Source organism: Schistocerca cancellata, chromosome 3 (assembly GCF_023864275.1).
Source record: "Schistocerca cancellata isolate TAMUIC-IGC-003103 chromosome 3, iqSchCanc2.1, whole genome shotgun sequence".
NCBI classification, from domain to species: Eukaryota; Metazoa; Arthropoda; class Insecta; order Orthoptera; family Acrididae; genus Schistocerca; species Schistocerca cancellata.
This window is the reverse complement of record NC_064628.1, coordinates 599,869,794-599,894,941: the sequence shown is the minus strand read 5'-3', so window position 1 is coordinate 599,894,941 and position 25,148 is coordinate 599,869,794. Positions and strand designations below refer to the sequence as shown.

The 25,148-nt window shown below is 43.9% G+C and overlaps 1 protein-coding gene and 1 long non-coding RNA gene across 2 annotated transcripts in view; both read left to right on the top strand.

Annotated features, from left to right (window-relative positions):
- Positions 1–11,940, top strand: part of LOC126176457 (protein gooseberry-neuro-like) — a gene marked incomplete at its 3' end in the record, with an annotated part of 144,953 nt that extends 133,013 nt beyond the window's left edge. Inside the window, exon 6 of the mRNA XM_049923613.1 lies at positions 11,846–11,940. Within this exon, the coding sequence (XP_049779570.1) occupies positions 11,846–11,940 (95 nt within the window). The remainder of the gene's footprint in view (positions 1–11,845) is intronic.
- A 133-nt stretch (positions 11,941–12,073) lies between these two features.
- The window catches only part of LOC126176853 (uncharacterized), a 46,138-nt gene continuing 33,063 nt past the window's right edge, over positions 12,074–25,148 (top strand). Inside the window, exon 1 of the long non-coding RNA XR_007535679.1 lies at positions 12,074–12,117. This is a non-coding gene — a long non-coding RNA (uncharacterized LOC126176853). The remainder of the gene's footprint in view (positions 12,118–25,148) is intronic.

The window sequence follows — 25,148 nt, the reverse complement described above, 5'->3', positions numbered from 1 at the left end:
AATAGCCCAATCAGTGGAGACGAAAAAGGATCGAATTAGGGAATGTTTGGGCAGCCGGAAATTTTTGTATAGTGGTGGGAGGGAGTCTCTCGAAAAACAAACTGGAAATCCTAACCGGTGAGAGATAAGTGTGGGGGTGGATGTGCGTTTGAAGATCACTTTTGTGCGTTTTCCTTAGATAACTCAAAAACCGAAGTTTCCAGCGAAAATACATCCTACTACAAAATTGAACTACATTAAATTTTTCAAAGTAAAAGCCATGTTCACTTCTTCTTTAGGAATAATAGTTTGCGCCCAGCAAGCGATAGAATAAGAAAATCTTGCGCTTGGTTTTTGAAGGCCAGATGCTGTATTGCGGGGTGCATAAAACGACATCGGTAGAGGGAGCTGAATCACACCATACACAAGAAAGGATGTAAAATGACCAAACACTGGTCCATAATAATTCTGAAGGTAGAACACAAATTAATGACGACGACATCTTGCCTTTGTGGTGGACAAAAGGTCCTTGAACTGTGCTCTGATATTTTTCAGCAAAATCAAAAGTTAATTGACAGTGGGTTATCAGTTACGTGTTCTTGCGCTCCACTGCTCAGCCGTAATCAAACGAACTGTAGAAGTAGTTTGAGCAGTGGAGGACAAAAATGGTACTGAATATACTTCTTAGGTACACAAATTTTCAACACCAATGTCGCTCCTTTTGCATCAGGCCTCCTAAATGACATTTTCCGACGGATAACAAACCAGGCCTGTAGTAAACTGATCGTTCGCTGCCACTTCTCCACAGTACAAAGTGAAAAAACAGCTGCGCGCTGATATACCATGAAAATAGCCTTAGTGATGCGAGCAGTCTAGTTTCTTCTGAGTCTGTGTAGTACATAAAAGGAAACTAGGATCCATTCATCTGTTAATGAAAGTCTTAAAGAAAACTGACCTCTTTAACTGGTGCGGCTTATCCAAAATTATACCGTGATACCTATTGTATGCAGATGAAGGGAGAGCAGACGATCGATCGATCTACACGTTCACCTACTACGACCTAAATGTGGTTGCAGGTTGATATTGTGCAACAAATTTTAACTATATTATTGGTGTTCTCACTTAAGGTGTCCGGAGGTCTGTTTAAGTTGTGCTTTGGCAAATATGTAACAAACACTCGATGACACAACGACGCTTACGAGGGCTGGACAACCTTCTCAACGTTAACAGAAGCCCAATTTCCACATAGTGCAAGTATGACACTGGCGGTGTTCCATATAGTGGTACTTGTCATGTGTTAGTGAAAGTGTGAACATCCCCTGAATGGCAGGATTGAGGGACAAACAAGCAGTAGCATAAATTCGTAAATGAAACACGAGGAAATCTTAGCGCTGATACAGCAAAAATGTCATCTGCCTCGAATTTTAAAATAATTTGCATAATATGTGTTAGTGTAGACAGCACAATGAACAGTCCACTTCCAAAAAAAGGAAGATTAGGGTTTTTCGACATAGACGGAGCAGAAGATGGAACTGGGGAAGGGAAGAATATTCACAGTGCATTTTCAAAGGAAACAACGCGGCATTTGCTGTAAGTGATTGAGGGAAACAACGGAAAATTGAAATCTGGTTGGACGAACATCCTCCCGAATGCGAGTCCTGAGTCTTAACCACTTCGCGACCTTGCTCTGTGCCTGAGCTTCTAACTGATGCATTAATTACGAACTACGGAACGAAGCCTTTTTTCCGATCATACATCCGACGCACAAAACCAACAATGTACTATTTAGTGTAAGTTGGCAACGGCCGGCAGCGGTTCCGCCTGGTCGCACCAATGATACAGCGTGACAGGGCGTTTGGACAAATTAAGTTAGTGTAAATACTACAGTAGTAGTATTTTCAACAATTACGCTAGCATAGACGAGGCCGGCGTACGGGACTGAATTCCTCGTGCTCAACAAACTGTTGCGCTCCGAAATATTTTAACCAGTCCTAGCATTTAATCGTTCACTTTGATTCTGGTCTTGGGTACAAAATTTTGGCATTTCATGAGTAGCACAGTAGTACACGAAAGGGTATATCTGGTTCTGTTTGAAATATTTCATATATGAACAATCTGGTTTTATAATTCCTGTTGATTTCAATGTGGGTATATCGTGAAACATTATTGTGTTAAAAACCTGACTTTTTTGCCATTTATTTCATTAATTAATTATTTTTCGATAGAGGTTTCGGCTTATAAGCGCACTGTATAGGCCAATGAAAGTTACGCTAGGTAATAGAGACCTAGGTCGCATATATAATTTATTAGTGAAACAAGTGCCAAAGAAGTGTTCTTTTCAGTGTCGTTTTAAAAGTATACTGATGCTTCCCTGCCTGTGTCGTCTTCAGGATGTTATCAATACTAAGTAATAGGAGTTTGGGAGTTTTCTTCTATGGATTGCGCTGGATTCATAACGTAGGAGGAAATCGGTTTAACGTGGAAGATTTCTATAGCTTCTGTAACCCACTCTATGTGACTAGTGCGATATTAGTTTTCTCAAGGAAATCCCTTCCATCTACCGAGATTTAGAGATATATAGAGGGAAAAAAGGACAGTCGGTATTCTCGCTGTGGATATCACATATTAGCGAAACTGGTAACATCAGTTCTAGCAAGTAATTTTTCTTATCCAACCGAAGACTGCGTCAAGCTGTTCCACTGTGCATTCATTTGTAGCCATGACGTTCTCTCTTTTGCTTAAGCCTTATTCTAAATTCGGCTTCCCGCTGTTGCTTTAGATGGCTTGATTCAAATGCCGATGTGGTTCCTTAAATGTGCCCAGAGTCAATTTCCGTCCCTACACTCGTAGCACCTAAACGGATGTCCCGTCCGCTCGTGATCTTGGCTTTGAGGTGATATTCAATTGATCCTGGCCCGGAAACATACACGACAATCCAAAAAGAAGATAAAATAATCTCTCGTTCCTGTATCCAATGTTCAAAATACTCTGGAGACATTCACGCTGCAATATAAGCTCAGATCACACGCAGAGACGTGAGAGCTTCGGTTGCCTGCCGCACCAATCGGCACGGGAGAAAGGAGCCCCAGCTTCGAAATTAATTCCGTCTAATTACGGGCAGCGGCCTCTGCAAGCCCGAGAAAGCGCGCCTTTTCCGCGTCTCTAGGCTGCTCTTTATTCTCAGCTCAGCAGCGGCAGACAGTCTCCTGTGAATAACGGAGAATCTCAAGAGAGGTCGTACTCGAAGAACAAAAAAGTGTAAATCAATCATATTGGTTGTCATCATCTTGCACGATATTATGAACATGACAAAAGAAGCCGCCGCTGGGTTTTCCTATTGTTCACGTCTATTAAAAGAGTCCGCCGAACCGAGACAGAACCGGAAATGTTGCAGCTGTGTCAGGCCAATCAGATGACGTCTTTAGCCTCCTGATCGCCACGAACGAGTGCTGGCGTATAACATGACCCCCAGACAAAGGAGCAAAGCAAGAAATGGAAACGTCGTAGTCGAACAATCAACTATCAGTGGACAAAGTGATACTAAATGTATTTTTAATTCAAAAATGGTTCAAATGACTCTGAGCACTATGGGACTTAACATCTATGGTCATCAGTCCCCTAGAACTTATAACTACTTAAACCCAACTAACCTAAGGACAGCACACAACACCCAGACATCACGAGGCTGAGAAAATCACTGACCCCGCCGGGAATCGAACCCGGGAACCCGGGCGTGGGAAGCGAGAACGCTACCGCACGACCACGAGATGCGGGCATTTTTAATTTGTGTGTGTGGGGGGGGGGGGGGGGGGGGGGAACTGACGTGGTGTGGTGGTGGTGGTGACACACCGACACAGCATCTCACTGTATATATGTTGACTGACCCTGAATAACGAAAAGTGTGAAGTTATTCACATGAGTACTAAAAGGATAAGTCACAAATATGAAGGCTGTAAATTCAACTAAATACTTAGGGATTACAGTTACAAATAACCTAAACTGGAACGATCACATAGATAATATTGTGGGTAGAGCAAACCAAAGACTGCGATTCATTGGCAGAACACTTAGAAGGTGCAACAGGTCTACTAAAGAGACTGCTTACACCGCGCTTGTCCGCCCTATTCTGGAGTATTGCTGTCTGGTGTGGGATCCGTATCAGGTGGGACTGACGGATGACATCGAAAAAGTACAAAGAAGGGCAGCTCGTTTTGTATTATCGCGAAGTAGAGGAGATACTGTCACAGACATGATACTTGGAGTGGCAATCATTAAAACAAAGGCGGTTTTCGTTGCGACGGGATCTTCTCACGGAATTTCAATCACCAGTTTTCTCCTCCGGTTGGGAAAACATTCTGTTAGCACCACCTACATAGGGAGAAATGATCATCACGATAAAATAAGAGAAATCAGGACTCGCACAGAAAAATTTAAGTGCTCGTTTTTCCCGAGAGAGACAGCTTAAAGGTGGTTCATTGAACCCTCTGCCTGGCACTTTATTGTGAATATCAGAGTAATCACGTAGATGTAGATGAATGAAAATTCGTACCAAGGTCGGGATTCGAAGCTGGGTCTCCTGGTCACTAGGCAGATACGTTAACCACTACGACACACTGGCACAGTGGTTTTATGCAAGTGCACGCACCGCCCTAGCGTTCTTTCCTCCTCAATCCGAATTCCCATTCACAAGTCATCCCACCTGGTATTCACACTAAACTCAAAAAGCATTGCAGAGGCTCTCATCTGTATTGGAATAGCGTCTCAGCATCGAACGAACCGGGGGATCCTACGTGAAACCCAGGCACAGGTGCTTTAATTAAATGAAATTATCTGGCTCCAGATATCTTTTCAAGTCTCAAACATCTGTGATACATACAACGTCAACATTAATAAAACCGGCAAATTTCAGAGACGAATTCCTGACTGGAATTGGAGGAGAAAACGTCTTATGAACATGTGTCGGGAAATGCTTTGTTACTACCGTAGACGGCGCTGGCAAATGAAAGTTCCTCTGACCACTTGCCATGTGTTCCTCGGGTGTTGCAGGCTGTGTGATTGACTCAGCGTACTGTACGCAGCAGAATGGTCCGGTGTTCATGTCGGGAACAAGCCGAGATGGTATTTCTGTAATGTCAGGAGGATGGAAACGGTCGAGAGGCAGCACAGCTATACCAAAATAAATACCCTAATCAGATAACATTTCAACCCCTTTTGGGCGTTTGTGTGATCATGGGTCCTTTCACACAGACGAACGTGCAAGGAGGCAATGGACAGTACGTACATGAGATTTGGAGGACCGGATTCTACAGATTATTGAGACAAACCCTAGTACAAGCCTCAGGAAAGTGGCCCGCCAACATGGTGTAAACCAAAGTACGATTATGTGTGTAGTATAGGGATAGTAAACCCGTGGAGTTTTACCTCTGGGGGCATCTCAAAAGCGTTGTGTCTGCCGAACCAGTGCTGATGTGCAGACCCTTTAATAGCGCGTTCACGACGCCTGTGACGCTGTTTAGAGAGAGACCGGAACGTGCGAAAGAGAGCGGCAGTTTATGATGCGACATGTGAAATCGTCCATTGCATCACATGGAGACCACTTTCAACGTCTCTTGTGACATGGATGCGATACAGCGCTGTACAGTATTCTGGGATAATTTTTTGTCGTTGCACGACACCGTCCATTTCCGGACACATGTTCATAGGACCCTTTCTCCCCCTTTACAGTTAGGAATCAGTCCCTACAATTTGTCGGTTTTATTAATGGTCACTCCATATTTGCAGGCAAGCCTGCTAGGGTAGTCAATACAGTTGTGCAAACCCACTGTGCCATTGTGACGTAGTTGTTGGCTCGTCCGCCTAATTAGCAGGAGACCGGGGTTCGAATCCCAGCCTTGATACGAAGTTTCATTCGTCGCTTCAGTCTGCATATATAGATTTTGGAAATGGAAATGAAGTCCCGTGCTTCTTGACAGAGCGTAGGGGAACGATGCGGGAGACCCGCACCGCCGTACTAGGCAAGGTCCTAATGCCTTCCTCCGTCCGTAGTGAGGATGAATGACGATGATGAAGACGACACAACAACAACCAGGTGAAAATCACTGACCCCGCCGGGAATCGAACCCGGGACCCCTTGCTCGGGAAGTGAGAACGCTACCGCGAGACCACAAGCTACCGTAATGGGGATGAATGATGATGATGAAGACCACACAACAACACCCAGGTGAAAATCCCTGACCCCGCCGGGAACCGAACCCGGTATCCCGTGCTCGGGAAGCGAGAACGCTACCGCGAGACCACGAGCTATTATAGATGTTTGAAACATTATAAGGTCTCTGAAATCATATAGTTTCATTTGATACAGTATCTCACTACCGAAATGCGGGACGAAGGCGATTTTCAAGACGAAGCACTGCAAGAAAATGACCAAGCGGACGCTTCTGGGTCAGGATAACGTCGCAGTTCATTCTGCATGGAGCACAGTCAGGCATGCAGCTTTATAGGCTATAAAATTTTGTCTCAGTCCCCTTATTCTGCTGACAAGTCAGCTGATGACTTCTTCCCCTTTCTTCCGATCAGCTGACTTTTCCACTTCCTCACGGGCCCGCCACAGCCGACATAGTTTCATTTTCATCGCGTCTGTGAACATGATCACATTCATACAATGCCTTCATATCGCAGTAGCATATGCGTAATCCCAAGAAATAAAATTCACTTCGACCTCACTTTCCTTTATTAAAGGCTACCGATTTCGTAATATTAATCTCCGACCTTCACGCATTTCATCTCGTAAAATTACAGCCACACGGCATAGGATAAGGCAATAGCCTGCAGTTTTATGGATCGTGGTAGCCAGAAGAGCATTATGAAACCATATACATTAACTGCATGATGTCAGTAGCTTCGTTGTCGGGAGAGGTTGGAGTTACAGTTTGTGAAGGCAATATGTCTGGTTATGATCTCGTATAGCTCTTCCTCGTGCCATGGTCCATGTAACTGGAAGCTAATCACTTACCCTACTCAGTTAGCTGAAAATTGAAGAACAATTTTCCGAAACTGGTAGCCTTCAATAAGAGGAAGTGGAGCAGATTAATAACTGCTACGGAAGGGTCAGGAATGGATGTCCTACATAATCAACTGTATGTATTTTTAATTGTCTTAGAGAACCATCGGTAATTTCTGCTTTTTTTCTGTTGCCACAGTGTCGAGTTTGAAAACCAAAATTATTATCTCACGTGCTGAGATTAAAAATGAATTTGCCTTAGACTGCTATTAAATGGAACTTTAATTTTGTTTTAACATGATCGATTTTGAGGCATCTAGTCTCTTCTTGGGATGTACCTGGTACGTATGCGTCAAATGGACGTGTGGTACGAAGTAATTGGTTTTTTTTTTTAAAAAAAACCTCCGATAGACCGCGAAATTAAAACCACAGTGGAAAGTCCAGTGAAACTTTGCGCAGATGTGTTGTGCGTTGTCTCTAGTATCCCCGTTTATCCAATCACGTAAAGTTTCCTAGAACAATAGTATCTCTCGTGAAGTGTGAAGTCCTGCTGAGGGGTTTCACCTGATTTCTTGCAGCCCACATAACGTAACTGTTATGCGTTTCCTTCTTCATGACAATTCTCGGCGGCACACTGCATGTGCAGCGAACGCACTCCTGCGACGTTTTCGAAGGGAAGTGTTTGATCACACACCATACAGCCAGAATATGGCTCCCTCGGACTTTCATCTCTTCGTTCACATGAACCTCTGGCTATTAGGACAGCGCCGGCCGGGGTGGCCTAGCGGTTCTAGGCGCTACAGTTTGTAACCGCGCGATCGCTACGGTCTCAGGTTCGAATCCTGCCTCGGGCATGAATGTGTGTGATCTCCTTAGGTTAGTTAGGTTTGAGTAGTTCTAAGTTCTAGGGGACTGATGACCTCAGAAGTTATGTCCCATAGTGCTGAGAGCCTTTTGAACCATTTCTTTAAAAATATGAATTAAAAAGGTTAACGAAAAATGTTACTCGCAGCATTGGAAATGAGTAAGAAATTTAATCACCCAAAAATGCAATACCTGCTTAACTATTCAGAGGACATTACACTGGGGGCCGCACGAGAAACCTGCTCTGAGTACTAGGCTGCTCATTGGCCCCCGCCAGTTGTCATGTGTTGTTTCGAAGCTACTGCGACTTTGTTTCGTATTGTCAGTACGAAAACCGTTGCGACTTCGTTAAAAACGGTGAAGTAAATATTTCAGCGATATGTATACTCCTCAAGAAAGAACCACAACAGTGGAGGCGTATGTGCCCATCGGTTTATTTAAGGAAACGAGGGGCATTTTTGCAAAAAAGTTTTCTGGCGTTTCCACACCAACAAAGAGCAGTATACAGGATTTGGTGACAAAGTGGCATCCTATGGGATGAGTTACAAACGCAGAAAGAATCGAGCCCCGTTCCTTCACCCACATGCTGCGATCGACGATATTCGAGCACGAATGGTCCAGAGTCCAAAGAAGTCGACAAGTAAATTGTCGCAACAAGTCAACGTTTAGCGTTGGTCTCGTCAACGTTTTTACACCTTATAGGGATGAAGCTCTACAAAATGGGATACGTCTAAAAACTGAAGGAAAATAAGTCAGAAAGTCGGATCGTGGATCCCATATGTTTTGAAACAACAGCCGCGCGGAGTGGCCGCTCCGTTAGAGGCACCATGTCACGAATCGTGCGGCCCTTCTCGCCGAAGGTTCGAGTCCTCCATTGGGCATGGGTGTGTGTGTTGTCCTTAGCGTAAGTTAGGTTAAGTTAATTTAAGTAGTGTGTAACTCTAGGGGCCGATGATCTCAGCAGTTTGGTCCCCTAGGAATTCACACACATTTGAACATTTTTTTGAAGCAACAGTAAACAGTGCTATGTATATGCAAATCTTTCAAAAATTCAAAGATTCACAGAAGAAAGGACTGCCAGCAAAGGACTTTGGCCGGCACGTTCGCCGGACCTAACCACTTGTGAGCTTTGTCTTTGGGGCAGTCTAAAGGGAAAACTATACGCAAAGAACCCAATAACATTAAAAGATATGAAGGGCAATATTCGTAATTAAATTTTGGGAATTGATTCGGCAGAGTTGCGCAAAGTGATATAATATATTATGGCTGTGCAGAAGTGTACTGAAGCACAAGGTGGTTATTTTCAGCACCTAATGTAATGTAAAAGACAAGATCAATTAAGTAAACGCAGATCTTTGGATTAGCTTATTTCTTATTTCTTTATTATCTAATTATTACAGGTTTATCTGACAGTTGTTGTATTTGCTCATGGCGGGCAACAAGTGGTGCATAACTAGCAGGCAGTCTGTATTCGGTGATGGTTTTTGGTGCTCCACCGTGTACAAAAACATGCATGGAAAATAAATAAGAAACACAATAGAAAATGAAAATGTTTGATTTTACGTATGAGTAAAAGCTAAGAAAAGAAAAAAATACAGCCATTAAAGGTGTCATTTTATTAGTTACGCAATGGGTCTATTATTTGACAGTGAATGTCACTGCAGGACAGTCGACGATAGCAAGACAGCGTCCTAAGATAAACATACCACACATCGATCTGCGTAATACGTTTCACGTACATCCGAAGATACGGCCAAAAATCCGGAAAATCATTTAATTGCAGTCTGAGGCAAATGCATTCTTGTATTCAATTTACCGTGTGATCTTGGTGATCAAATCATTTGCTCGAACTGTCCAGAATGTTCTTCAAACCAATCGCGAACAATTGTGGTCCTGTGACATGGTGCATTGTCATCCATAGAAATACCATCACTGATTGGGAACATGAAGCCCATGAATGGCTGCAGATGGCCTCCAAGTAGCCGAACATAACCATTTCCAGTCAGTGACCGCTTCAATTGGACCAGAGGGCGAAATCGATTCAATGTAAACACAGCCAACTTCATAATGGAGTCACCACTAGCTTGCACAGCGCCTTGTTGACAGCTTGAGTCCATGGCTTCGTGCGGTCTGCGCAACACTCGAACCCTGCCACGATCTCTTACCAGCTAAATCGGAACTCATCTGACAAAGCCACGATTTTTCAGTCGTCTGTGGTCGAACCGATAAGGTCCCAAGCCCAGGAGAGGTGCTGTAGACGACGCCGTGCCACCCTAGACCACACCAAATCCGAAAGAAACGGCTGATTTGCAGAATTTGTCTGGGCTGAAGGAAGTGTGCGATGTTTAAATTTCCACCCTTTAATGTAGAATAGCTGCAGTGTGCCCACTCTTCCGATAAGTATACAAATAGTCTCTAGGCTAAGGGCTATCCAAAAAGACTAGACCCTTATCTCTGTGATCAACAGAACCAGAGATATGACCCCAAAAAGTAGCATTTTCGCGCACAGATTTTTGCAACATGTGTGGCTGAAATTTAGTATTTTCGGCGCACTCTGGACGCTGTGGATCTCGGAATATTGAATTCTCTGCCGATTTCCGACATGGAATGTCCCATGTCTTCAGCTCCGACTATTATTTCACGTTCGATGTCTGTTAATTTCGGTCGTGTGGCCATAATGATGTCCGAAACCTTTTCACATCAATCACTTGTGTACAAATGACAGCTCCACCAACGCCCCGCCGTTTTGTACCTTGTTTATGTGATACTACCGCCATTTGTACATGTGCGTATCGCTATCGCCTGACTTCTGACAAGGGAACCTCCCCATCGCACCCCCCTCAGATTTAGTTATAAGTTGGCACAGTGGATAGGCCTTGAAAAACTGAACACAGATCAATCGAGAAAACAGGAAGAAGTTATGTGGAACTATGAAAAAAATAAGCAACATATACAAACTGAGTAGTCCATGTGCAAGACAGGCAACAATAAGGATAGTGTGAGCTCAGGAGCGCCGTGGTCCCGTGGTTAGCGTGAGCAGCTGCGGAACGAGAGGTCCTTAATTCAAGTCTTCCCTCGAGTGAAAAGTTTAATCTTTTATTTTCAGGCAATTATCAAAGCTCAGGCACTCACACATAATCAAATTCGCTCTCCAATATTCCAGGACATGTTCTGATTTCCTTGGACATATGCAGGAATTGATGGTCTACACACGGAAAAATTTGAAAACGTTAAAAACATATGTTTTGACAGAGCACAGGGAAAACTGTGAAACTGTTGCATTCATTTGTTGATGTGACAAACTCTTTATGTTTTCATCACTTTTTTGGGAGTGATTATTACATCCGCAAGAAAACCTTAACCGGGCAAGGTAGAAGAATCTTTTTACCCGTTCACCAAGTGTACAAGTTAGGTGGGTCGACAATATATTCCTGTCATGTGACGCACATGCCGTCACCAGTGTCGAATAGAATATATCAGACGTGTTTTTCTGTGGAGGAATCGGTTGACCTATGACCTTGCGATCAAATGTTTTCGGTTCCCATTGGACAGGCACGTCCTTTCGTCTACTAATCGCACGGTTTTGCGGTGCGGTCGCAAAACACAGACGCTAAACTTATTACAGTGAACAGAGACGTCAATGAACGAACGGACAGATCATAACTTAAGAAAAAAGTAAACTTTTCACTCGAGGGAAGACTTGAACCAAGGACCTCTCGTTCCGCAGCTGCTCACGCTAACCACGGGACCACGGCGCTCCTGTATTCACGCTAGCCATGGTATTGCCTATCTTGCGCATGGACTACTCAGTTTGTATATTTTGCTTATTTTTTCATAGTTCCACACAACTTCTTCCTGTTTTCTCGATTGATCTGTGTTCAGTTTTTCAAGGCCTATCCACTGTGCCAACTTATAACTAAATCTGAGGGGGGTGCGATGGGGAGGATCCCTTGTGAGTGTGTGCACACCTTTGGCTGAGCAGGGAGCGCTGGTGTGTTGCAGTGTCGGAGCACCACGGCGCGGCGGCGCTGTACTCGCCGCACCACCACGGCCACCACGCGCACGCTCACGCGCACGCGCACGCGCACGCGCACGGCCACCACGCGGCCATGCTGCCGGCCATGGGCGCCGCCGCCGGCGGATACTCGCAGGTCAGCGCCGCCACCGCCGCCGCCGCCGCCGCCGCTCTGCTTTCCGTTCCCACAGCCGACGCCTCCGCCGCAGCCGCTGCCGCTGCCGCGCTGTCTGACGACTCCGCCCTGCCGCGCGCCGAGGTTCGTATCTCGCGGGATACACTCCACTCTGGCAGTTCCTCTTGTCGTAGCTCTACTCCAAGCATCACAAGTCTAACTGATCCCTTAACATCTGTTTCCTGCAGAAGTCTTCATCCCAAGTACGAAAGCAATAAATTTATTTGAGATACAAAAACTTTATCTAATGGAATTACATTTTCCTGGAGACATCAGAGTCTCAGCTTCATCTTCGATAAGGACAAAAACTGAAGGAACGAATTAAAATTTGTGCTAAGGCCGGAAATTGAACCTAGGTCTCCTTCATACTATGCAGATGTGCTAACCACCACATCGCCGTGGCAGTGTGACTCACACAGCTGCAGTGACATTCGTAGTCCAATGCCCTTCCTAATTCAATACTGACGATCTAAGAGGGGGAAAAATGGGCCGAAGACGTGAATTAAGGGTTGTGTAAGGGAGAGCATTTGACTAGTGTAGTCCGTGCAGCTGTATGAGGCACACCGCCATGGCAGTTTGGTAATTAGCACATCTGCTTCCTAAGTACCAGGGCTGTCCAGAAAGTAAGTTACGATTGATCGCGAAATGAAAATCACAGTGAAAATCAGAAATGTTTCATTTGTAACAGTTAGCTACACCTTTCAGCTACTTCTCTACGTAGTCGACGTTCTGACTCAGACATTCGTCGTAGCGTTGTACCAACTTTCCAATACCCTCATCATAGAAGGCAGCCGCCAGTGCTTTCCGCCAATTTTCTACGCTGGCCTAAAGCTCGTTGTCTGTGCCAAAATGTTGTCTTCATAGCCAGCGGTTCGTTTGAGCAGAGATGAAACTCAGTGGGAGACAATTACGGGTTGTGTTGTGGGTAACCAAACATTTCCAATTGAAACGATGCAGGAATATCTTCATTACCCCTGCAGAATGAGGCTGAGAATTGTCTTGAAGAAGAAACCGCACGGCAGTTATGTAATGTTGGTTGCATAGCTTCAGGGGAAAATTCTCACCAGGCCCTCGTACTTGGCGGGAGACACTAATTTCTATACCATCTTTACACGCTCACTAAGAGCTCAAGAATGAAAAGAGCGACATAATTCTACCTACAGTCATACTAGAGACACTGCCCAACACACCTTTGCAAAGCTTTATCGGATTTTCATATTCGTTTCCATTTCGCGACCGATCGTAACTTACTTTCTGGACAGCCCTCGTAAATACCTGGGTTCAAGTCCCAGCCTTGGTACAAATTTTAATTCATTAGCCCAGTTTCTATCCTTATCGAACATAAAAATGGATTTACGAGGGGTGTTCAGTTAGTAATGCTAAGCCCGCCTGGTTGGTCTAACGCACGGCTTTCCGGGCGGGAAGGAGCGCCTGGTCCCCGGCACAAATTCGCCCGGCGGATTTGTGTCGAGGTCCGGTGAGCAGGCCAGTCTGTGGATGGCTTTTGAGCGGTTTTTCATCTGCCTCGGCGAATGCCGGCTGGTTCTCCTTATTCCGCCTCAGTTACACTATGTCGGCGATTGCTGCGCAAACAAGTTCTCGACGTACGCGTACACCACCATTACTCTACCACGCAAACATAAGGGTTACACTCGTCTGGTGTGAGACGTTCCCTGGGAGGTCCACCGGGGGCCGAACCGCACAATAACCCTGGATTCCGTGTGGGCCGGCGGAGGGGTGAAGTGGACTGCGGTAGTTGTCGTGGGGTTGTGGACTATTGCGGCTGCGACGGGGACGGAGCCTCTCCGTCGTTTCTAGGTCCCCGGTTAACATACAATACAATACATACAAGTAATGCTACACGTTTATCTCGACCAATTTTGGTTGAAAAAGTGTGGGGACATTGTGACATATTCCTGTCTCAGCCTCTATAGTTTAATGAAAATCCGATAGGTGGCGCCGCTAAATGTAGCTTTCGAAATGGTGTGTGTAACGGAGGTGCATTCCAAGCAGAGACCTATTATTGAGTCTCTTTTGTTGGAAAACCCGTGCATGGCAGATATTCGTAGGCCTTCCAGTAAGTATATGGAGTCCTAGAAGTGAACAAGAGCACGGTGAGTCGTTGGGCGAGGCGTCTGTCACCATCGCAGTAAGGTCGCGCAAGCTGTGACTCCTGTAATTATAGGACGTGCGTACACTCTTATTCGTCACACAAGTCTGCACATCTGAGAATAGCTCACAAAACTTTGTTGGACCGTTCATCTTGCAGCCTGGATCACGCATCTTACGACTTCAATTTGTTTCACCCAATGAACGATGCACTCCGTGGGAAGCAGTATGTAGATGATGGGGAGCTTGCATATGATAGACTAGCGTGGAGACCTTCATCAAGGCCACATCATCATCATAAGGCTACACTCCAGGAAAGACATTCTAGCACTTAAAGTTATATTCTGCCGTAACATATTTGTCTTTTCAGTCTACATTTTATATTCACTTTACTTGGCCGTCATTAGTTACTTCGCTGTTCAAATAATAAAACTTATCTACTACTTTAGTGTCTCATTATCTATTCTATTTCCTTCACCATCACCTCACTCCATTCTCCCACTTCAACTTTTATTTATGTTCGTGTTATAAACTCCTTTCAGAACATTATCCGTTTCATTCAACTGTTCTTCTACGAACTTTGCCGTTCATGACAGAATCACAATTTCAGTGTCAAACCTTGAAGTTTCTGTTCCACCTGCCTCATTTTTAATTCCCTTTTTGAAACTCTCCTTACTTTCATTTATTTATTGCTGGGAACACAGATTGATAACTCTTTCGTGCCCTTGGATTCTCACAAATCCAGACTTTTTTATATTCAAGTTGTAGGTAACTTTTCGCTTTCTGTATTTTATTCTTTGCAATTTCCCATTTCGGAGGAGCGTATTCCAATCAATATTGTCAACACATGCAAGTAGTAAACATTTGTGGGTTTGCGCTTATTCGGTCTTACCTTCTACAACAAGTCGTAGGGTCAGTAACGCTATACTTATGCCCATATTTTTCATGACACGAAACTGATCTCCTTGTATAAAGAGATGGTAATACGATAAGGTTTACACCACACCACAGGCGCGTAGGGGAAGTCAAGAGAAACAGTTTTATGCAAAGCTCTGCGGTCTATCAAGCAGGCAAATAACCTCAAATTTCCCTAGAAAAACCACCAAAGTAACAGCACATCCGAGCCTCTCGAGATTTTGAATGTTCTTCTGGCTCGGTTATGCCTTCAGCTGGTTTATACTATTTCGTTAACATTAATTTTCACTTTCACATGGGGGTAATGAAAAAAAAAACAGGATTCAGTAAACGTTATGCAAAAGCTAATTACTTTTACAATTCGATCTGAACTTCACCCTTACAAGAATTGTAGTTTCGCAGTAAGAAGACCAGGAAAACAAAACTATTTAAATGCTGTAAAACTGACAATATTTTGAGGTAAAATTTACACAAACATTAATTTTATGACTACGAAAGCTTGGGATGTTATCCAAATTTGACACGGAAAGTAAACCGAGAACTTTTTATGCATTAATTTTATGGTTCGAAATGGTTCAAATGGCTCTGAGCACTATGGGACTTAATATCAGAGGTCATCAGTCTCCTAGAACTTAGAACTACTTAAACCTAACTAACCTAAGGATATCACACACATCCATGCCCGAGGCACGATTCGAACCTGCGACCGTAGCGGTAGCACGGTTCCAGATCGAAGCGCCTAGAACCGCTCGGCCTCTCTGGCCGGTTCAATTTTATGTTCTGTAAGTGCAAGAACAGGGAGATTTAATATTCAAGGGTGATTAGCCAAAAATCTCGCGCAGTACGCATGCGCTGTAGATTAGGTGGCTTTTGTGGGACAGCTTGTGGTTGTTTCGCGGTTTGATAGGCTCGAAGTGTCCTATATCGATTTGTATGTCTCGACATCGCCTGCACCGCTCTGCTACGTTATAAATAGTTCTCGTTTACACCCCGTATAAGATTCCAGTGACTCCAACACCATCATAAACAAAAATTAAAAATCAAATTGCTGTACAGGTGAGTGGTGAAATAGCATTTCAAACGTATGACGCCCGATTACTTATCGCTACGGACAGGAATAAATTGTCTTATTTTATGAAAAATCCGGTGTTATTCTATGCCAAATTCGGTGTTATTTTATGCTAAATTCTGTGTCTTTTTTGCAACATTATTGCCAATTACAGATTTTTTTTTTGCCGAATTCAGTGGTTTGCCAAATTTGGTATTTTTTTTGCTAAAGTTGGTATTATTATCGCCAAATTCGATTATGCTTAATTCGGTGCTATTTTTTTGGCAAGTTCGGTCTTTTATCTCTTACCATATTCGGTGTTATTTTTTTGCCAAATTTCCTATTATGATCTGTCAAATTCTGTCTTGTTTTTTGCAAATTCGGTGTTTTTTCTGCAATACTAGCTCTCATTTTTGCCATATTTGATATTTTTGCCAAATCCGGTGTTTTGGGCACATTTGGTGTTTTTTTCCAAATTCGATGTTACTTATTTGTCAGTTTCGCCGTTACTTTTCTGCCAAGTTCGATGCTTTATTTTCCCCAAATTTTGGTTCATTGTTTTGCCCATTTTCGCGTTATTTTCCTTGTCACATTCGACCTTGTTTATTATCCCAAATGAGGTGCGTTTTGTCAAATGCGGTATTTTTCACCGTATCGAGGTTTTGTGCCTTATTCGTGTTTTTGTGCTAATTTAGATGCGATTTTCTTTGGCACATGAAAGTTCGTTAAGCTGAAAATGAACTGTCAATTTAAGATTATACACGAACCTCAGACTTGAGCAGAACAGAAGGCAAAACGCAGTTTTAACATTTAATAACCCTCAGAGCTATAACATTTTTATACAGTAAAATTACAAATTTGACGATATCTCGTTAAAGTTGTCGATTTCGAGTTATTTCGCTAAAAACTGCTATTTTCGCGTTATCGTTTTGGCGAAATTATCGTGTCCTTACTTATCGCTTATCTCACTTCTGTTAATGCTTTGTGTAAGTGAAAAATGTAAGTCGTTCCCGCGCGCTTGTTGCCGTGCGGTCCGGGGCGCCTTGCCACGGTTCGCGCGACTGCCCCCGCTGGACGTTCGAGTCATCTCTTGGGCATGGGTGTGTGTGTTGTCCTTAGCGTAAGTTAGTTTAAGTTAGGTTAAGTAGTGTGTAAGCCTAGGGACCGATGACTTCCGCAGTTTGGTCCCATAGAACTTACCACAAATTTCCAATTTTAAGTTGTGTCTTCCTTCTAACTGCACGTTAAACTGTATTTTCCTCTTACAGCTGACTGGGTGACGCAATTCGCAGGTCAGAAGATGTCAGACATTTCATCTTCAGGAGTATGATGTACAGCACTGTGGGGTTCTAAACAACTTTCAGATTGATAGCTGCCTTACTTTACTTGGTTCACAACGGAAACGAATTCCGTCTTCTTCCCTCGAGGCCTCGACAAATTACGCTGATAGCCTGGCCGGCCTGAGGTATTTCAGGCGACTCCACCGAACGCGAGCCTCGTAAGCGCTCTAGTCTGAGTCAGAAGCCAGAGAAGGAGACAACACGAGCTGAAGGGGAAAACGAGCACAAACGCTTGAAGGTCATCCGCGAAGGTCGCGCAAAAGGAAAATGTCGACGTGGCAGGCTGTCTCGTGAGTGTAGCGGCGGCGGCAGCAGCGCTGACGGGGCAGAGAGCTGCTAAATGAGCCGGGGACCTCTTGTCAGTGGCGGCTGCTGGGATTCGCTGGCGTCGCCACAACGTGCTGTGCGATGACAGCTCAGCGTCACAAGGGAGAACACACTGCCAACTGGGAAATGTGCCAAGTTCCGTTGGGTTTTCTACGAGGGCCGCAGAGCAGTTCAAAACAAATGGCTCTAAGCACTATGGGACTTAACATCTGAGGTCATCAGCCCCTAGACTTAGAACTTCTTAAACCTAAGGACATCACACACATCCATGCCCGAGGCAGGATTCGAACCTGCGACCGTAGCAGCAGCGCAGTTCCGGACTGAAGCGCCTAGAACCGTAAGGCCACAGCGGCCGGCCCGCAGAGCGGGAAATCGTAGTAGACCCCGAATCACAGGACTGCTGTAGTATGCCCAAAGTTTAGGAGCCTTCGGTATACACGTAGTGATGTGACGTCTCAGCTGTTGTGATTATTCATAGGCACTGAAAAGTTTGATGTCAACGAAAGAATTCTTTTGCTACATTCGGCTTGTCATCCAAAAGGATGACTTTCATTTAGATAGCACCTGCAACAGAAATACTACCAGCTACTTCAATGTGAACATTTCTTTCTGCTATCGGGAGATATACCCTGATCGATTGTGGTGCACTTTGATATGAAATACACCCCGTTCAACGTGTAAATGTCATCATTTGTTTAAGCTATGTGACAGTTTATAATCCTGAGAACCATCACTGTACTTAGATGCATAATTTTTCGTTTTTATTTCTTACTAAATCTCTGTTTCTTTCAGACAATTATTGTTTTCAACGTACCAAGTTGTCACAAATACACATTTCCCCCTTTTTTCCAGTGCCATGTTTATAAGTTCCTCTCTGTGTGCCGAGATTAAACGTAAATTAATCAAATTGTTCTGTTTGCATCTTTGGGTACTTCTGCATTTTCGCTCGACTAAGCAAACCTCCACACATTGTTAAGTAGTGAAAAATTGTGTCCAAGGTTCTCGGGTGTCCAGCCGGATCCGATCGTCGAAGTTCCACGATATTTCGGCTGATGGAAATCCATCAGCACTACCTGATGATGGCGGAACGGTTATTCGCCGAAATATCGTGCAACTTCGACGATCGGATCCGGCTGGACACCCGGGAACCTTGGACACAGCACATTCGCAGGGAAAGCCTCAGATCACATAATGAAAAATTGTGAGACAAAAAGACAAAATAAAAGAATGAAGTTTAGTTATGATCGCAAAATGCGATCCTACGATCTTCACAGATAATTCATGAGGTCGGCGAATTTTTGACTAACAAACCCCAGTGCATTATACTGGACAATGAACGTGCATCAGAAACGAGCCTAACAGCGGGCGGTCCCTTGAGGAAGAGTAACAGGAAACCTAATGTTCTCCACACTCACAAACGGTTATCAACTATACTCAAAAGCATTATGGCTCTTCGCCGACGATGCTGTTGTCCCCAGGAAAGTACTGTCGTGGATGATAATAAGTAAAAGCAGAAAGACTTGGACAGAAATAACACTTTGTGAATAGAAAGCATCTCTACTTGAATGTGGATCAATGCAGTAAAATGCCAATAACAAGCAGATGGTATGTGATACTACGAGTGGACTTCAAAAAGTAAGTCACACATTATATGGCTGTTTTTCAACATAGCCTCCAAGTCGCTTTAACGTTCTACCACTGTATCAACTCCTCTACGATAGTAATCCGCTCCTTGGTCACGTAGCCACTAGAGATCAGAAAGGAAGGAAGATTGGGTTTAACGTCCCGTCGACATCGAGATCATTGTAGACGAAGCACAAGCTGCTATCGTGGCAGGGATGGGAAAGGAAATCGACCGTGCCCTTCCAAGGAACCATCCCAGCATTTGCCTGAAGCAATTTAGGAAAATCACGGGAAACCTAAATGTGGATGATCGGACGGGGGTTTGAACCGCCGTCCTCCCGAATGCGAGTCCAGTGTGTCCCCGCTTGGTCGGAGCCATTCGGGAACGGTTATGTGAACATTCTCATAATTAGAAAGTATGCGGTTGCTGCGAATCAGTTCCTCGACTGCCGGGACGTTGCCTGTGGTCTATGTCGACGGCCTTCTTTCCTGATCAGCATAAACCACGTCTGAGCGAACTTGCTCAGATATAAAATTACCCAGCGGCGCCTGTGTTCGTAAGAAGTACGATGTAGCGTTCCTTCGGAAATGCATGCATGCATTTTCCCTGTCGTCATGCTAATATACAGCAGAAGATGGTTCACATTCGCAACTGCGAATACATTTCCTGCATCGAATATTATCGTCGGCGACATTTCAGTACGGCTGGACGCAAAGCTTTATTTGGTCTACATACCGCCAGAATTCCACGGTGAAACTGAAGGTAATTTAGAACTTTTGCCCACAAGAATCGTACTATCCTGCGTATTTCAAGTTTGGAGTAAGTTTTCAGTTGTCACCCCATTTCATTTCCACACTGTAATGCACCTGTTATCAGTATCGCAGCTGAATTGTGTCTGCAGGAAAGCAGGAACACGCACTCTCTTCTAACAATGCTTAACTCTTGTTGCGCAATGGTCTTAGCGTTGAACGACATGTGTAACTTACTAACTGCAAGATTAATCAAGATTAATGGTCAACCTCTTGAGAATGTCACATAGTATAAATATGTAGAGTCAGGCTATACTAGTAAAAAACAACGTGAGATGAGACGAATACGTAAATTCGGTAGCAGGGGACGTGACTGGAAGATACAGATTTGTTGGAAGGATACTGCGAAAGTACAGTACACCTGTAACACAATACGTTAATGCGATCGAGTCTGGAGCACTGTGCCAACGATCAGAGTCACTGTCTGGTAGGTTTGATAACAGAAATCGAAGTCAGTGACTCGCTTACATGATCGTATAAAGTCGGAATGGGGCAGGCGAAAGTGTAAGAGAAAGTATTCGAAAACTTGTACGGAATCTTTGGAAGAAAGGTGAAGCTGCTTATGGAGATTATGCTAGGTAAATTTAGAGAGCAATATTATGGGAAGAGTAAACGACGATTCTACTGCTATTATCGTATATCTCGCATTGGGACCATGAGAGTAACACATGAGAATTAGGGTGCATACAAAGGCTGATGTATAATCATTTTCCCTCGCTCAGTACACGAATACATTAGGATAAAAATTTGCTAATATTGGCACGAAGTACACCCGACCACACATTGTAAAGCCTCCTCTACCTTTTCTTGAACTGAACAGTTACATGAAATGGATTACATGAGTGAAGTGCCCTGAAAATGTGTCACTTTTTCACAAAATGTTGACCGAAGAATAATTACTAATGCTATATGAACGATTTAATTGAAATATCAAGGGTAGGAGATGCTTTCGTTACACAACAAGAAAGAAAGAAAGAAACGCTGACATGAACAAACGTTTGAATGAGTCTAGGACCACGATTACACATTCAAATGTTCTAGCATTATTCAGAAGGGTAGATTGACATTCTTTACAGGCATATCACGTGTACGAGAGTGTGCAGTCTCACAATGTAAGCCAAACGTCTATCCACGAGAAACATGAAATGTAACAGTCACGTCAAGCACAATCTTGAATAGCACGAACTATCGTAATCTAGGCAATGGTGACTTACCTTCCACGCTATAACAGCATTTAAAGAAATCGAAATATCCCTGCTGATAGCAGTTACTTTCACTTTGACTAATAATTCCGCTGAAGTCTGAATTCACTGTTAAGTACGCACTCAAAGCAATGAATTTAAGAGCATGTGTGCCATCCAGATGTTATGCCGATTTCATAAGCGAGTGGGAGGAAAATAATTCGAAGACGCTTCAGTGAAATTCCTAATTATTAATGACAAACAAAGAAATTACACTTGTCCCATGATGGACCACATGTTAGCGGAACTTGGTAGATGTTCTAATGTGTTAATGAGGAATCGATTACAGTGGGAAAAAATTAGTCGCAGTTATGGTCACCAGGTACAGATCTGGGGACGTGAATGCAGGAAAGACGTATAGAAATGTTTCAATATTGAATGGATTAGGAACGAGTCGTAGGCAGAAAACGTCAAACCAGTGAGAAAGTTATAATGTTAAACAAGATGCTGCGCAGAGCCAGATGTGCACCTGGTGGCAAAAATTTGAACTAATTTTTTTCAGCGTAAATGGGTTCTGGGTTAACACATTAGCGTGTCTACCAAGTTTCGCTGCTATGCAAAAATTACAACCCACACTGGACCTCCGTGAGTAGATGCAATTTAATTGTAACCATCCGGTAGAACTCCACGATATATGAAAATCAGAAAAAGGAAAATTCCATACATACCAGGACACTTTAAGCAACATTAAATCAGCGGGAGTACGCTCACCTCACAGAGGAACAAGTGAAATACCGATATTGTACCGCGAGCATGGAACGAGATCCGTCTCTGAAAAACGGAAGTTAAGTCTGAACACGATTGAAAGTACATCTCAGAACTGAAAGCGCTACAGCAAGTAGACCGTGCAGCGGTCTCACCGTATCCTCACAAATGGGATGCAAAGGCCATCGATTTGTAACCGCAACTAAGATACACATCGTCCACAAGCCAGCACCAACAAGAGCTGAGAAACGGGAAACACTAGTCGTAGTAAGGTGAAAACAGAAACAGAATGAACTTGAATATTTCAACTAAACAGTGGTCGGATGGCGTTAATAATTATTCTCGAATCAATATTTAGTACAGAAGAGACACGTTTTCAGGGCATTTTACTGAAGTGGCTTGTTTAATATACACAGTTCAGTTGAAGGTAGAGAGGAGGCTTTCATTTTATACTTCACTAATTTTAGCGGCACTCTAGCTGAAATATTTAAACACAGGCGCTGACAACTTCGATATCGAACATCTCAAATCCAACGACAACGAGTACAGCTAGATGCTATTTTTTTAAGTACCGACGCTGATGACTTTGACATGAAACACAACGAAAACAGCCTCAGCAGCAGGAAAAGCAGCAAGGGATTTTTCTACGCACGGACGCTGACGACTTCATCATCGATTACCTCGAAACCAACATCAACAAAAACAGCTAGAAGTGATCTTTTTTCTTGTTGACGATGCTGAGGCGCTGTTGACTAGCACGTGGGAAAGACAGGTTTACAATGAAACGGACGGGCAATGTTGTTATGAAAATATAAGCGTATGGAGGTAGCATCTGAAGACCGAATACAGACACCGGGAACCGCAAAAAGAAGCAAAGTCAGAAACCAACACTGCGGCAGGAGCGCGATCCGCGGGGCCGGGGCGCAGACAGTTTGCGGCCGAAGCAGACAGGACATGCATCAGGAGCTACAAACTGGGAAATAACCGCAGCCGTGACGGGGCATGCGAAATTGCAGCGTGTTGCACAAGAAGGCGCTCAGCCGCAACGCGAAGAAAACGACCTCAGCACTCCGCCGAGAGCTGCCGGCGTACGGTGTGGCGGCGGCGGCAGCAGCACCTGCTGGCGGGCCGCGTTCTTGGGTTCCGTTCACAACAAGGGCTGTTCAGTAGCACGATCCTCATTTGCAATGGTCTCGAATTCCAGATCTGATTCGGAACCGCAACACCCTATCAATGAAGGCTGAATGTGTTTTTTAGGCTGTTTTCTACACCCAAGTTGGCAAATGTTTGTCTGATTCCCCTCAGCAGCCTAAAAAAATATAAAGCGCTATATATTGAAACACGAAAGAAACCGCAACGTTTACGCGCTTCACGCTCAGTTTACACACACGATCCTTCCCTAATTTTAGAGCAAATGACAATCTGATGACTGGTATGAATCCGGTCGTATTAATAATACCAGGTAGTTGTAATTAAAGCGCAGCTACTCACAGAGTTTCAGCGTGGGTTGTAACTAACAAATGTCAGCGAAACATGGTGGATATTCCAAAGCGTTAATGCGGAACCGGTTAACACTGGAAAAGTTTAGTTACATTTTTGCCCACCAGGTGCAAATCCGGCGCTGTGATTGCAGGAGAGACGTATACAAACGTTCCCATACCTCATGGATTAGGAACAGGGCATGGGCATAAAAGGTCAAACAAGTCAGACAAGCATGATGTTTTGATTTTATTATTAACCACAGCTTACACAATTTGTTGAATATGAGCACCAGAGACGTCGACGATATTTGCATCCGTAAAACGACACGATCAGAGTTCCGGCGGAATCTAAGCTACGTCTTCCTGCTAAACGCGTCGTTTTAGAGATGACCGTGAAACGTCCCCTTAGAAAAATTTATGAATTATTGTGCTGATAAACTCCTTACGTTATTTGATTTTCAAACAGCTGAGCAAAACTGAACGTACTCAGACATTTCTCTCTTTACTCATTCTGATCATCACTAAACTGACACAATATTTTTTAGAGCAACGCAATCTGACTTTCAATAATCCCTACAAAAGAATGGCCCTGACTAACAATAACCTATACCTTTCATGAATCACTTACCTCACAAAAATCTTCGTTACTCTAACTACTGCAATACAGCGAGCGCCAATACTGCCAGCTAAATAGAAGATTCTAACTACTGAAGTCACTAACTACTGATAGGCTTAGTTAGCAAATGAAATATTATGATAGAGAACAAACAATGTATTTACCTTAATAGTGTTCAAAAGTCATAATATATATATATCAGTTCATGACATCCAGTCTTACAAATTTACTCTCCCTGATGGACACACGTCCAGATCATCCGCTCTCAAAACTCCGCCATGTCTGTCCCCACATCCACCACTGCTGGCGGCTCACCTCCAACTGCACAACGCTACGCGCTGTTAGCAGCCACTGCCCAACACTACAATAGCAAATTCCAACAATGCAAACCAGCCACAGACTGCACTCAGCACAGTCAGTGATTTTCATACAGAGCCCTACGTGACGTTACCAACATAAAAACCTAAACAGCCTACTTACAACCGGAGCCAAAAGTCACATAAAACCAGATCAGCTGATCTTGCAGGCCATGCATCTGGGAAACTTCTGGAGATAACACGTTCATGGAACGTTACATTAAGCAGATCATTCACTGGGCGAGCAACAAGAGGTGTTGTCCTTTCTTACATGCAAATAGTGGTTTCCACACAGCTGCGTTGTTCCAAATCAAGAATCACATTTATACAAGGAGGTCTCGATAACGTGCACACGTAACGGTACATCTGACAGACTCTCTGGGTCTTCAAAGAAGAACGGACCGAGAATAAAGGTTTTTGTGAATCCACACCACAGAGTCGCATGCGGCGAGTGCAATGGCTCTTCGTTCACAACACGCGGTTTAACAGTGCCCCAATTCGGTAGTTCACTGCATCCTGTAGTGTAAAGTGTGCCTCATCATTC